This window comes from Vigna unguiculata, chromosome 8 (assembly GCF_004118075.2).
Source record: "Vigna unguiculata cultivar IT97K-499-35 chromosome 8, ASM411807v1, whole genome shotgun sequence".
NCBI classification, from domain to species: domain Eukaryota; kingdom Viridiplantae; phylum Streptophyta; class Magnoliopsida; order Fabales; family Fabaceae; genus Vigna; species Vigna unguiculata.
Window position 1 is genome coordinate 33427539 of NC_040286.1, and position 13306 is coordinate 33440844.

The 13306-nt window shown below is 31.3% G+C and overlaps 2 protein-coding genes across 2 annotated transcripts; both read left to right on the top strand.

The window, feature by feature from the left end:
- Positions 1-2460: 2460 nt before the first annotated feature.
- LOC114195695 (gibberellin 2-beta-dioxygenase 2) lies at positions 2461-4574 on the top strand. Its single transcript, XM_028086245.1, has 2 exons — positions 2461-3288; positions 4088-4574. The coding sequence occupies exons 1-2, from the start codon at positions 2500-2502 to the stop codon at positions 4394-4396; spliced, it is 1098 nt and encodes a 365-aa protein (XP_027942046.1). The 5' UTR covers positions 2461-2499; the 3' UTR covers positions 4397-4574.
- A 5381-nt stretch (positions 4575-9955) lies between these two features.
- Positions 9956-13220, top strand: LOC114193090 (protein ESKIMO 1-like). Its single transcript, XM_028082788.1, has 5 exons — positions 9956-10807; positions 10913-11084; positions 11952-12157; positions 12243-12401; positions 12575-13220. Exons 1-5 carry the CDS (start codon positions 10170-10172, stop codon positions 12921-12923), a joined length of 1524 nt encoding a protein of 507 aa, XP_027938589.1. The 5' UTR covers positions 9956-10169; the 3' UTR covers positions 12924-13220.
- Positions 13221-13306: the final 86 nt, after the last annotated feature.

The window sequence follows — 13306 nt, forward strand, 5'->3', positions numbered from 1 at the left end:
TAATTAATTGTAACTTCTCCTCTTTTTTTTTTAAATATTTCTAATTTACTTCTTCAGATGTGAGAATGTCGAGTGACCGACAATAGTTAAATGAAAACAGTTTGCTTTATGTTTATGTCAGTTTTAAATATAATTTCATTTTATTTTGGAAATATATTTCGCTAAAAAATAAAAAAATAATATAACAAAATGCGCATTTGAATTAAATATTCAAATACAGTCAAATAGTTAAATAAACGTTACTGAAGGTGATTATCACATTTATCTGAGAAAAAAAGAAGCATTAGTAAAATAAATATATATTTCATATTAATTTACTTAATTAGGCACTTTTTGGTATGATGATTTTCTTATATGACCTTTAGTTTATATTATACATCGAATTGGTTAAAGAAACATTTGATTTTGTTATGAATTTATATCAAGATATTCAAGAAATATAACATGAATTAAACATGAACCTAACTTACACGAAAGATTAATATTATTTTATATTCAGAATCTTAAAATTATAGTTTTCTAAATTTTTATATGATGTTTAATTTTCTCATATTTATTTATTGAGATTTAGATTCATTTTTAAGTTTTCAACAAAAAGCATTGCAAATATCTTGAGTAGGTTCTATTTAATTTAATGAAAAAAAAGTAAAAGTCTCACTATATATATTTAGAGTAACTTATTTTAGATTTTTATAAGAATGTTGGCAATTGCAGAGGGTTGATAAAAATATCAATAGCAATATTTGTTTAAACCTTGTTTTTGGAGTTTTATGACTAAGTAACGATTCCATTATGGTTAACATGCTCAAAATTCCTCACACTATTTTTTCTAACATGTTAGACTTGTCTTTTACTGGCTTGACTTTATTCCCAATCCACACAAGAGTCTTGGTATTGACTTGAACCATATCACCAAGTAAAGATCTACGACAATTCTTAGATATATGTTCTTTATATATTTTGAAAAATGTTATTTTATATCCGCATAAAAAGCTTCTACTAGATTTTAATAACTAAATTATAACTAATTAAATCTAACATTTTATTTTCAATGGACAAGATATTTAACCTATTCTATCTTGAAATTTTAAAAAATTTCTTTCCAACAATCGCATGTTAGTTTTTAAACATTACGTTTGAATTTCTTCTACATTTCCATTTTTGAAAAGTTGATTTCACTATAAGTGTATTAAACTATTTGTTCTTAATTTTGTTAATTTGTTAGCATTAAAAATAAGTTTTGATGTAAAAAAATGAAATAAAAAGATGAATAAACAAACATGGAGGTCAGAGCTTTATCCAGCTTTTACCTGTGCATGTCCTTTGCTGCCATGAGAGGTGCATCTTTCCTCGCAAAACAAAACACACAAGGCTGCCACTAACTATCACCACCCATAACCCTAAACCTGCATAACTTCTAAAGCTACCATTTTTTTAGTGCAAAATCTGTCACAGATAAAAACAATGAAGGTGGTGGGTTTGGGGTTAGACTCATCTCTTCATTCAAGATATTCTATGTCACTGTTACTTGTCTTTTGTTCATTTAACATTGACCGGTAGACACACCAAACATATTACTTTTAAAACATGATACAATATTGTTGTTACAAACAGCTCTATGTTTATAAACATCACCTTAACTAATTTATTGTAAACTTAAAGTGCAGAGAATAAAATTGTCAATAGGAGTGTAACATAATTTTTTTTTAACAATTGTTTATGGAGAATCAAATTCGTAACGAGAATCTGATATCAACTTTTAGGATTGAACTCTCACTGTTAAGTCAAAATCTATAATCACTAATCAAAATATAACTTTTTTTATTTAAGAAAAAGTGTAATATAAATTCAAACATTTGAATGTGATTTAGTTTACTTGAACTCTGTCCCAAAATAGTTTAACCTCTAATAATAAAATACCTTGAAGAGGATAAAATATTATTAATATGATATATAAGTTTATATAAGTCACAAACGTTAAATTCTTTAGTATCATTTTCGAATCAGTATTCACAATTATCATTATTCACTCAAGTTCAATTTGAGAGACACAATTCATTATTTTTTATAATAAAAAGTAAAACACAGCTGCGGCTGCGGAAGAGAGATACTGTTAACATAATCAATAATGTAATGTCAAATTAAAATGTCCTCAAATGTGAATGTTTCTCTTAATGTAGTTGGCAATTTCCATAAGATATACATTAGGTCATAAATGCGTTTAAAAATATTCCAACCCAATTCCCATTTGTTTCAATGACTGCCAACTAAGACATTGTTAACTAAATTGTCTCATTTGGAAGCACGAGAACGAATAATCATTATGTTAGCAATAAAACCTTATCAGAGTCGTGGAAAAAAGAAAATAGACTGCTCCATCACACGTGTGAATCGTTCTTTGTTTCCCATATTCACACGCTCCTTTCCATCAACATATAAGAGCAACAACACAGTTCCAAACATTTTCTCACCGTATTATTATTATTATTGTCTCACGTAATGGCGTCTTCAACTCAAGAGCATCAACACCAACTCCTACCGAACCTCTATGGAGGCGCCACCTCAGCTCCGCCGCCAACACCAGCGGCGCACCACGACAATCTCCTGTCCTCCTCTGACGCCGCCGACGCGATCTCGCGCCTCCTCCACCGCCTCCCGCCCACGCTCTCCTTCCCCACGCGCCGCTCCTCCTCTTCCTCCTCCGCCGCCTCATGTCCCCCCTCCCTCTCCTCCCTAAAAGAAATCTTCTCCGGCGTCTCGCAACTCGGTTACGCGCAACTCACTGATCACTCAGTCCCCCCCGAACTCGCCAACGCGGCCGAGTCGGAAGCGCTCGCGCTGTTCGACCTTCCTCGGGACCAGAAGGAGTCTCTCATCCCCGAAAGCTGGCCTCTCGGCTACGGCCGCGGCGATGAAGACGACGACGACGGGCTCGTTGAGTCATTCCGCTTCGACTCAGCGTGCTTGACTGAGTCGACCGAGCTCGCTCTAGCCTCTCTGCGCGAGTTCGCACGCGCACTGGAGAGCCTGGGGCTGAAGATCGTTGATGAGTTAACTCATGCCTTGGGGTGCGAGAATCCGACGGGGGATGACCCGACCCGCTTACGTTCTCTTCTATGGATTTCGGAGTCTGTGGCAGGAAACAAATCGGGTGGGTTTTACCCGTTTATAATCGGGCTACAGTACCAGATTAGGAATCAGAAGTACTCGATGCTGTCGGATTCGGGATGGGTTTCTGTGCTGCCGCACGTGGAGTCGATTTTGGTCACTGTTGGTGATATTGCGCAGGTAAATTAATTATTTTTTAGGTTATGTTTTTAATTAGTTAATAAATGTTTTTGTGGCTTGTTAATGTTATTTGCTTTATGGTTTGGATATTTGTTAATTATGCTGTGTTATCTTTTTTCTTTTAAAATATTTTATTTATTTTTTATTTCTCCTACTTTGTGAGTTTGTCACATAATCATGTTGGCTATAGTTTAAAGTGTGAGTTGTAATTACTCTACTGTCCCTCCAGTGCATGCATAGTTTGATCTTGAAACTTCCATAATTTGAAGTTTGAAAAAACATTAGCTGAATATTTGGACTATGTTATTCCAGCTAATGAGGCTGCATTTTAATTATCTGACAATTTTCCCTTTTTTAAAGGTTTAGTTATTACCTAATTTAATTAACATACTTGTTTAAGTACAACAAATTATGATTTTTATATATATAAAGTCAAAACAGTAAAGTACAATAAAAATATTTTTATGACGATTATATAAAATGAAATAAGCATTATTGTTTTGCGTGGTACATGTTGTCGTAGAAATCCTGATTTTGAGGCAGCAGATAAATTTATGTTGGTTGGGTCCCCTTCTTTATACCGAAGCAGCTCATAATGCAGTGGTTAGCAATGTCCCTATGTCGGGTTGTGTTCTTTTCTTCATTTTTCATAGGGATGTGCCCTAAAGTTGAAAAATCACCAATTCAGCTCTGAAAAAGAGTACGAGGCAAAATCCCTCACACCTCGAGAAACCTTTTTCTTCTTCTTTTTTCTATTTAACCACTAAGTGACTTTATGGATGCCAATATTACTGTGTAGGTGTGGAGCAATGGGAAGTTGAAGAAAGTTAGAGGGAGACCAGCGGCGACAGTTGAAGAAGAAAAAGGTTCACGCTGCATAACAATGTCACTGCTGATAACTCTTCCCACAGAAAGCAGAGTGGCGCCACTTCTTCCGAAGGAAAGCATTGACAGTGAGAAAAAGGAAGAGGTTGAAGAAGAAAATGAGTGTGGTGATGAAGGCGAAGAGAGGGTGTTCAACTCTTTCGATTTTGAGGACTACGCTTGGAGGGTGTACCACCAACTCGTTCTTTTTAAAGATCCATTGGATAGGTATCGTGTTGCTTAGAAGATGAAGATGAAGTTGTTGTTGTTGTTATTTGGTGTTGTTTTTGTGAGATTCATTAATTTGTGATGTGAGTGATGTTGGTCCAGTTTTAGATGGGTGAAAGGGAAACATGTGAGGACTACAATAATGAGATGTATATGCTTCATTTATTTATTGGATTGATTTTGAAGTTAGAGAACTCTGTGGCTAACTTTTTTTTTCTTTTTTTTACTTTAGCTTTCGATCTATAATTCAGTGTGTGTCAGTTACTCTAAGAACTGGGGTCCAATTCTGCCATTACCATACTTTCAATTATATCTTTCAGTGAACTATTAGGTTAAAAAAATACATCCATCTATCTATCAAGAAGAAGAAGAAAAACTAGATTTTGTTATATTAGGTTAAAAGTAACGATAAAAGAACATTAAATATACTTGTATTTTTACTCTTAAAAGTATAACTTAAATTATTATTTTTTAAATAATCAATATTTTTAATAAAAACATTCTTTTTATTTGATTTCAACTTTCTCGGATTATCTTGTTTATACATTTGACTGACTAAACTCATCTTAAATATAAAATTTTAAAATAATTATAGTAAAGTTATTCTATAATTTTTTATTTATAGAATAGGCTTCATGGCACTACACTAGTCTATCCAGATTTTTGATTTATCAGTTTATTTATACACTAGAGTAAAATGATGATTTAATTTCTTCTAATAGATTTTGGTTTCAAAAGCAACAAAACGAAGTTTTCTCAAACCTATATCGATATAGCAAAGGCTTCACCGAAAGGTATAACGAAAATGTGGTATTTTTTAAAATATTTGCATAACTATAAATTTTAATTTTACAAATGTCTATCTTTAAATTTTTAGAAAAGTTACTTTCTTGCCTCAATATTACATCAATGTAAAATTTATGCATCGAAATATTTTGTTTTCCTTTCCATTTTCATTTTTGTTCATCACGAATATTTTTTGTTGCTTTTTGTTTTCCACACTTTCTCGCATTTGTTTTGGTCTATTTAATATTTGTTCACGATGAGAAAGCACATAATGACACATTTTAGTCTTCATTGCAGGTTCTCAAGGTCGCACTTTCCACCATTGTTCACACCTTCTCCTTCTATTGTTTAAGCGTTGCTCATTCATTATGTTGTCTACTTCGTACACACGTAGTCTTCCATTTTTGTATTCCACTGTTCAAAGCACACTCCTATTCTTTTTGCATTTAAATAATTCTTTTTTGTCACATGAACCAAAACTAATATAAGAAAAATATGCTTCGATTAAGAATCAAACACTAAAGTCTTCCATTTTCAGTGTGCCTTAATATATTTCGGTTGAAAATAGGTCAGTTTCTTTATGCACCTCCATAATTTTTGTTCTACATTTTCATAAATTTTTGTATTCTGAAGCTCAAATATAAATTTTATATATTAAAATACATTTTTTATTTTATTTTAAAATGTATAACTTAAAATATATATTTTTTATTTTGATTTCAAAATATACAATTTAAAATAAAAAATATATATTCCGAACTACAAAATTCAAAAATATATTATATTTCCAAATATATAATTTAGAATATAAAAAATATATTTCAAATTATATATTTCGGAATAGAAATGTATGGAGGTGTAGAAAGAAATGGGTGAGAAAAGAAAAGGCCGAATCTAATTGTTGGAAGGGCCTTGTTCAATAACAGAATAGTATGAAAGCCTAAAAAGAAAGGAAAAAGAAATGGTGGTGAGCATGAAACATGATTCATCCTTGGAGTTTGGACCACATTAATTTGTTTTTGTAATAATTTAGAGATGTTAGTTAGAATTAGGTGTTGATATTCCACATATTTATGCAGGGGTCGTTAATGGTTTTAGTTTGGTTTGACACAGTGATGTTGCCGTTTAGCTAATATGATGTATACATCTCAAAGTTAATAAGATGTCTGGCTTTGATGCTTTTGGAAGTTTATCTTTCAAATATGATGTATATATATTTCTTTTGCGAAGCTTCCCACTAAGTTAATCATCACCGTACCAATTTAATAGGGGAAAAAGGAACACTCTAGTCTAATTACGTCTTCAAATAAAATTAGCAGAAAATAGGAGATGAGAAATAATTAGATATGTCTTCTTTTACATTCATCACTATTATTTATTTTTTTAAGGTTAAATATATATTTTTTATTTGTCTTTAATTTAATATATATATATATATCAATTTTGTTTTTATATTTTATAAAATGTTCTTAATAGCAAATAGATTCTAAATTCCAATTATGTTAGAGTTAGGGATGTCAAAAAAATTTGTATTCGTAGGTATTTATAAATAAAATTTGCAACAAATAAGGAATGAATATTGTAAATTAATACTCTCGGATAACGAGTACGGTTATTTTTTATACCTGCATGTTAACGGAGCGGGTACAGATATCATCATAGTATCAATACCCGTATATACCCATACTCACTAATTTAAATTAAAAAAATGATTAAAATATTAATACATTGATGTTGAATGAGTTATTTTTTATTAACTAGTTTTTTTTTTTAAAATCATTTATTTGTAAAGTGTCATTCAACATTATTTAAATAAATTATTTGGACTTTGTTTGAAAATTTTGAATGTTATGTATTGTATTTTATTTGAAAATACGATTAAAATATGTCGTTAAATATTTTACTTTTTATTTTTATAAATATTCGTGGACACTGTAAATATTAAAAAAAATGTGAGTATCCACATGGATATAAAAACAAATACGAAACAGATACTTGTCCAACAAAGAAAATATAAAATAGCTGCTATCCATTCCATTGACATCCTTAATCAGAGTCTTATTTCTTCTCTGCAATTTTTTTTTTATATTCATATATTGTTTTAATCAATTTTAGCGTCAAGTCAAATCATATTATTAATATTGCAAACTTTATATACATTGGACCCATCAAAATAAATAACCCCAAAGAACATGGTTTACACTTCCAATTGTAAGTAGAGGACAACTTTTATCTGGGATAAAACACTGGTTTTAAATTACTTTACATATATATATATATATATATATATATATATATATTAAAGTTCTGCTTTAATAGTTCAGGTAATAAAGATTGATATTAAATATATATACTAACAAGTGTTGATAGATAATCAATTGATATAAACTACAAAAAAGAAAAAAACACGTATAATATAGTTGATAAGAAGGTGTGGTTTTCACATTTTTTACTAACTCTTCAACTACATTCAATTTTTCCTCTCTTTTATTTTATATGTTTTTGTTTAAAATTATGGTGAGAAACACAAGTATAGAATTGTCCAAGAAATAAAAAATAAAAATAAAAAACTCAAAAGCTTGAATAAGTCATTCGTAACAAATTTTGACAAAACTGTTGTACCGTTATTATTGATGTTAGCAGAAGAATAAATTCGACACGGAATTGAAACCAAGAAGAACACATTAATCTAAATAAAATAGTATTTATTAAGAGCTACTTGTGAAAGGGTGCAAGATCTTTCTTGCATGAGAAAATTGGAGGCAAAGATTGGGTCAATCTTCATTAAATTATCGGAAGATTAGGTAAGGCAAGTAATAGAAAGTTCACAAATCTAGATGGTTAAGAATATTCAATACATTTATTATATTTTAATTATTTATAATTAAGTTTTAAAGAGTTTCTATATATTTAACATAATTTAACTTTTTTTTTTCTCTTTGTATTTTGTAGATTGGAATTTTTCTTTTGTATATTTTGTTGAAGGTTAAATATATTTTTCGTGTTTAAATTATTATAAAAAAATATATTTCTACGTTAAGTTATAAAGTATTTTGTCTTTACGATGTATAAAGATTATATTATAATTTACTGTAAAATTGTTTTGTAAATTATTACACGTAGCGTTAAGTAAAATAAAAGAAATTAAATGCTTCATAATTTAATTTAAAAATATCTCTTTTTCAACAAACCAATTGACACCTATACAATGAATTCTAAATCCAAAATGGACCAAAATTCTATTCAAAGTGTGTTTATTTATTTAATATTTTGCTTTGCCAAACCGAAATTTAATGTTCCAAATAATGGAATAAAATTGAAAAAAAAAATAAAAAAAAATTTAGTCAAAACCTTTTAATGTTCCTTTTCTTCTATTTTTTTTTCTATCTTCTTGATTAAGTGATTGAAAAAGTATTCTTAGAAGTATATCAGGTAATAGAATTTTTTTTTTCACCAATTCATTCTCCTCTTAATTGTATTATTAAGCCTCTTTATTTGTATGTTTGTATGTTCTATCTCACCTTTTAGTTTGGTCTAATGCAAGTCTAAGTTGAAAAGTGTACCTTTTTATTTCTCACATGTTTGGATTGTGGCACATGACTGCTATGTCATAATATTAAATTATCCAAATCAATGTCTAAATTTCTTATTTAATATTAGTACCTTTTAAGACGTGATACATACATATATATATATATATATATATATATATATATATATATATATTTCACAATAACTCATTCAACATTTAATAATTAATGTTTCTCTCTGTCATTATTTCCACGGATATATTATATATTTCTCCTGTTCAATTTGTATTATTTTTCATCGGTAAATGTCATTAAACTCACAATCTTTATCATTTTTCTTGCACTCATTAAATTAATCTTATTTCTCCAAATTATTATAAGAAAAAATCAAACTCACTCGATTCATTTTATATGGTAACTTAACATATATGTTTTGGTATTTTAAATAAGTTGACTTGTATAGATTTGTTGAATCTACACTCTATCGTTGGAAACTGAACACAAAACAGCACAACACAACTCTCTCACCATCAATTAAAGTTACCTTAAAATCTGAAGAGTGAAAACCGAAAGACAGCAACATTGTGTCCACCAAAACTCCAAAAACCACCACCCTGTGCCACTGACTGTGATTGCTACCAACTTTCAAGCTCCCTTTGAGATCACGTATTCTCCTAAACACAAGAACAGCCATCTTCAAACTCAACCAAAATCATAACAACAATAAAATAAAAGCAAAGTTTTAATTTTTCATACACATATTTATAAGAAAAAAAAATGTTGGAATAATCAAAAGTGAGTCAAAAGTTTCACATCGGATAAAATAGATAAATTTAAACACTATATAATAAGAATAAAGGTCCATATTCACATTGTCTTAAAATTTTAAAGTAATAGTGGTGTCAAATATCTTAGATGTGTAAAATTAATATCATATATATTTAGGATCACAATCTCTTGATTACAACAAACATAACTCATCAAAAAACAAGTTCAGATTCTCTACTTGTTTTTCTGGTATTGTCTTCTATTGAGCCTTAAAAATACACTGTGTTGATATTTTAAATATCTTTTTAATATATTTTAAAACGTCAAAAATAATCAGTATATTATGAAGGCAAAGTATAGAAACAACACAAAAAAACTTAAGAGAGAATCCAAATTCTCAAAAGATAATTTTCCCTCAAAAAACTATATAGATAATTTTCCCTCAAAAAACTATATAGATAGATCCTAGCTTGAGAATTGAGAAAGACAACTTTCCTCCACCAATAGCCTCTTCTATATTCTTGAAAGACAACACCATTTCACCAAACCTTAATTAAACGAACAAACCCAACCTAATACTACAATTTCAATGTCTCTCCTTCCTCTCGTGCCTATATTTCTACCTCTCTCTGCATCTTCTTTGCTCAGAGATTATTGTTATTGTCACTCTTTTTCTGATATCACTTCTTTCTTCTCTCTTCCCCCATGCAGCCTCTTCGAAGGAAAACTCCTCTATTCACCTCGGAAATGGGGGCAATGAAGGGTCGCAAGAACAACAACCTCTCTATTTTCGTGGTCGTGTTTTCCATATTCCTCTTTGGTCTCTTCATGTACAACGAGGACGTTAAGTCCATTGCCGAGTTCCCATTTTCGAGCCACAAAGCGCGTGAAACACAGGAAGGAGTAGGGAAAGAGGTTGATTCTGTTCAAGGGGGAACCAAGGACGTGGAAGAGAGTGGTTTTGTTCAAGACACTGTCACGGTGACGGTTTCCAAGAGTTCGAGGGCGCAACTAGAGAAGAGTGGCGGAGAGGATGAAGATTCTGATGATTTGAAAAGTGTTGTGGAGAAAGAGAAGAAGATTGAACTGCCACGTGCGGAGGAAGAGGAAGAAGTGGAAGAAGAAGAAGAGGAGGAAGAAGAAGAAGAAGAGAAAGTTGAGTTGCCTCCGGAAGATTGTGACTTGTACACTGGGGAGTGGGTTTTGGATAACGTGACACACCCTTTGTATAAAGAAGAACAGTGTGAGTTTCTCACGTCGCAAGTTACGTGCATGAAGAATGGACGACCTGATTCTTTGTATCAGAACTGGAAATGGAAGCCAAGAGATTGTTCTCTGCCAAAGTATGATTTTTTTTTTTGTGTTCTTGTTTTTCGTTCCTCAATGTTCTGAGTTTTTGTGTTTTTTTCTTTTGGTGGTGTTCTTATATTGGTTGCGTTTTTATGAAGGTTCAAACCGAAGCTTTTGTTTGAGAAGATCAGAGGGAAGAGGCTTATGTTTGTTGGAGATTCACTGAATAGGAACCAGTGGGAATCAATGGTTTGTATGGTCAATTCTGCGGTTCCTTCGCATAACAAGACATGGTACAAGACTGGTTCTCTTGCCATCTTCAAAATCCAGGTTCGTAATTCAGTTTCTCCTTTTTCTCTTGTTGAAGTGAGACTTGGGAATGAAAGATGAGTTTCTTCATCAACTCCTAGTGAGAATAATAAGGGAAAAAATAAATAAATTTAGCATTACGTAAAAGATAAAAAAAGAACTTAAAAAGGTTAAATTTCAATTAATGAACTTGTAGTAAAACTCCTCTAAATAAACATGGCGTTTTATAATGAACTTCAAGAAAAACTCCTACAAACATGTTTGCGTGTGAATTTTTATGTCTGAAGTTAGTTTTCCAATGAGGAAGTTCAAAATAGACAGTTAGATATTAGATTCAAATTTATCCCAATACCAGCCCCCTTTCATAATCAGAAATCATAATTGCATATTTTTAGAAAATTTAAGTGTAAGTCTCGTGGTCAGAAAAGAAAAGAAAACTGAATTATAAAAAGGCATAAACTCATTGTTTTTAAATTTTATATTAGAAATGGTGACATTTTTTAAATGAGTTTGACACGGTTTCATGTTGAATTTCTGAGGTAAATCTCCCTAAAAAGATCATCAGATACCATTAGATATATTATATTATTAGACTGCACAAGTGCTATTTTTTCTTCATTAATTAGACTTTACCCTTATGAGCTAGAGTCGGTGCAAAGCTGAAAATAGAATCATTTTGTGCGTGATGGCCTAATGTGAAGTTTTTTAAGTTGGAAGCTACCTACTTGTGTTGGCGTTTGTGTGAAAGTTCTTGTTTTGGGAGATTGTGGCTATCTCTTGGTAGTTAAGAAAGCACAAATTTTGTCGGGAATATTCAATTAACATGGCTTAGAATGCACTCTTGCAGAGTAGTACTTACTTACTAGGTGGTTGGTTATGTTTGTGTAGGAGCCAGAGCATGTTACCACTGTGGAATTCTATTGGGCACCGTTCCTTGTAGAGTCAAATTCAGACGATCCAAACATGCACAGCATATTGAACCGTATAATCATGCCTGAGTCCATCGAAAAGCATGGAGTGAATTGGAAAGATGCAGATTTCTTGATCTTCAACACCTACATTTGGTGGATGAACACTTTCTCTATGAAAGTCCTGTAAGCACAAACGATCATTTTTTTTTTCCCATTTATTTAAGGTTTCGTAATTTTGAAGGAAGTGAATTCTTGTGTTATGCAACAGACGAGGATCATTCGATGAAGGGTCCACAGAGTACGATGAAGTTCCTCGGCCAATAGCGTATGAGAGAGTCCTCAAAACATGGTCCAAATGGGTAGATGAGAACATTGACCCAAATCGAACCAAAGTTTTCTTCAGCAGCACGTCCCCTCTGCACATCAAGTAATTTTAATCACCACGTTTTAGTTTTTTTATACTTTTTCATATTTAAATTAGAAGAATCAGCATGCATTGATTTTATAATATGAAACAGTGATGTAGACGCAACATAGAAGTATAGATAAAGACATGAAGGTACAATAAAATTTACATTTAATAAGCATGTGGTTATGTAGGCCTGAGAATTGGAACAACCCAGATGGAATAAAATGTGCAAAAGAAACCAGTCCTGTGGTGAACATGTCAACGCCATTGGATGTGGGAACAGATCGTAGACTTTTTGCAATTGCGAACAATGTGACAGAATCAATGAAGGTGCCGGTGTACTTCATTAACATCACTACTTTATCAGAGCTGAGAAAAGATGCACACACTTCTGTTTACACCATACGCCAAGGCAAAATGCTAACTCCGGAACAGCAAGCTGATCCTACTAATTATGCAGATTGCATCCATTGGTGTTTACCGGGATTACCTGACACTTGGAATGAGTTCTTCTATACACGAATCATCTCTCAATCTTGACCCACATACTCTTATTTCCTTTTCACCATTTCCTTAATTGTTATTATTTTTCCTTTTTCGCTTCAATGCCCCAGCATTTGTTTCCGTTTTTGTAAGTTTTAGTCACTTTTTATCGACTTTTTTTCTTTTTCTTTTTAGGAATTGGGCCTTTTTACCTTCTTTTTATTTACTCATGTTTCTTTCTTAAGCCAATTTAGCCGAGTACGGAAACACAGCAAGATGCTTAAATGTACAATGAACCCTTGTTCCTTGAATGAAGAGAAAATAAAGCAACAAGGTTTTTAGTTTATTTTCTTAGAATAATTGCTTCAACTTTCAGTTTCTAAATAGTTTATATTTTTAATTTTTTAAATAATTGTATACTATGATCCTTTGTCCGTGCA

Excerpts from the sequence above, each read along its gene's own strand:
- LOC114195695 (XM_028086245.1), top strand. The coding sequence starts at position 2,500 with ATGGCGTCTTCAACTCAAGAGCATCAACACCAACTCCTACCGAACCTC. Across the intron at positions 3,289-4,087 it reads CTGTTGGTGATATTGCGCAG|GTGTGGAGCAATGGGAAGTT; the intron begins GTAAATTAATTA and ends ATTACTGTGTAG.
- LOC114193090 (XM_028082788.1), top strand. The coding sequence starts at position 10,170 with ATGCAGCCTCTTCGAAGGAAAACTCCTCTATTCACCTCGGAAATGGGG. Across the intron at positions 11,085-11,951 it reads TTGCCATCTTCAAAATCCAG|GAGCCAGAGCATGTTACCAC; the intron begins GTTCGTAATTCA and ends ATGTTTGTGTAG. Across the intron at positions 12,158-12,242 it reads ACTTTCTCTATGAAAGTCCT|ACGAGGATCATTCGATGAAG; the intron begins GTAAGCACAAAC and ends GTTATGCAACAG.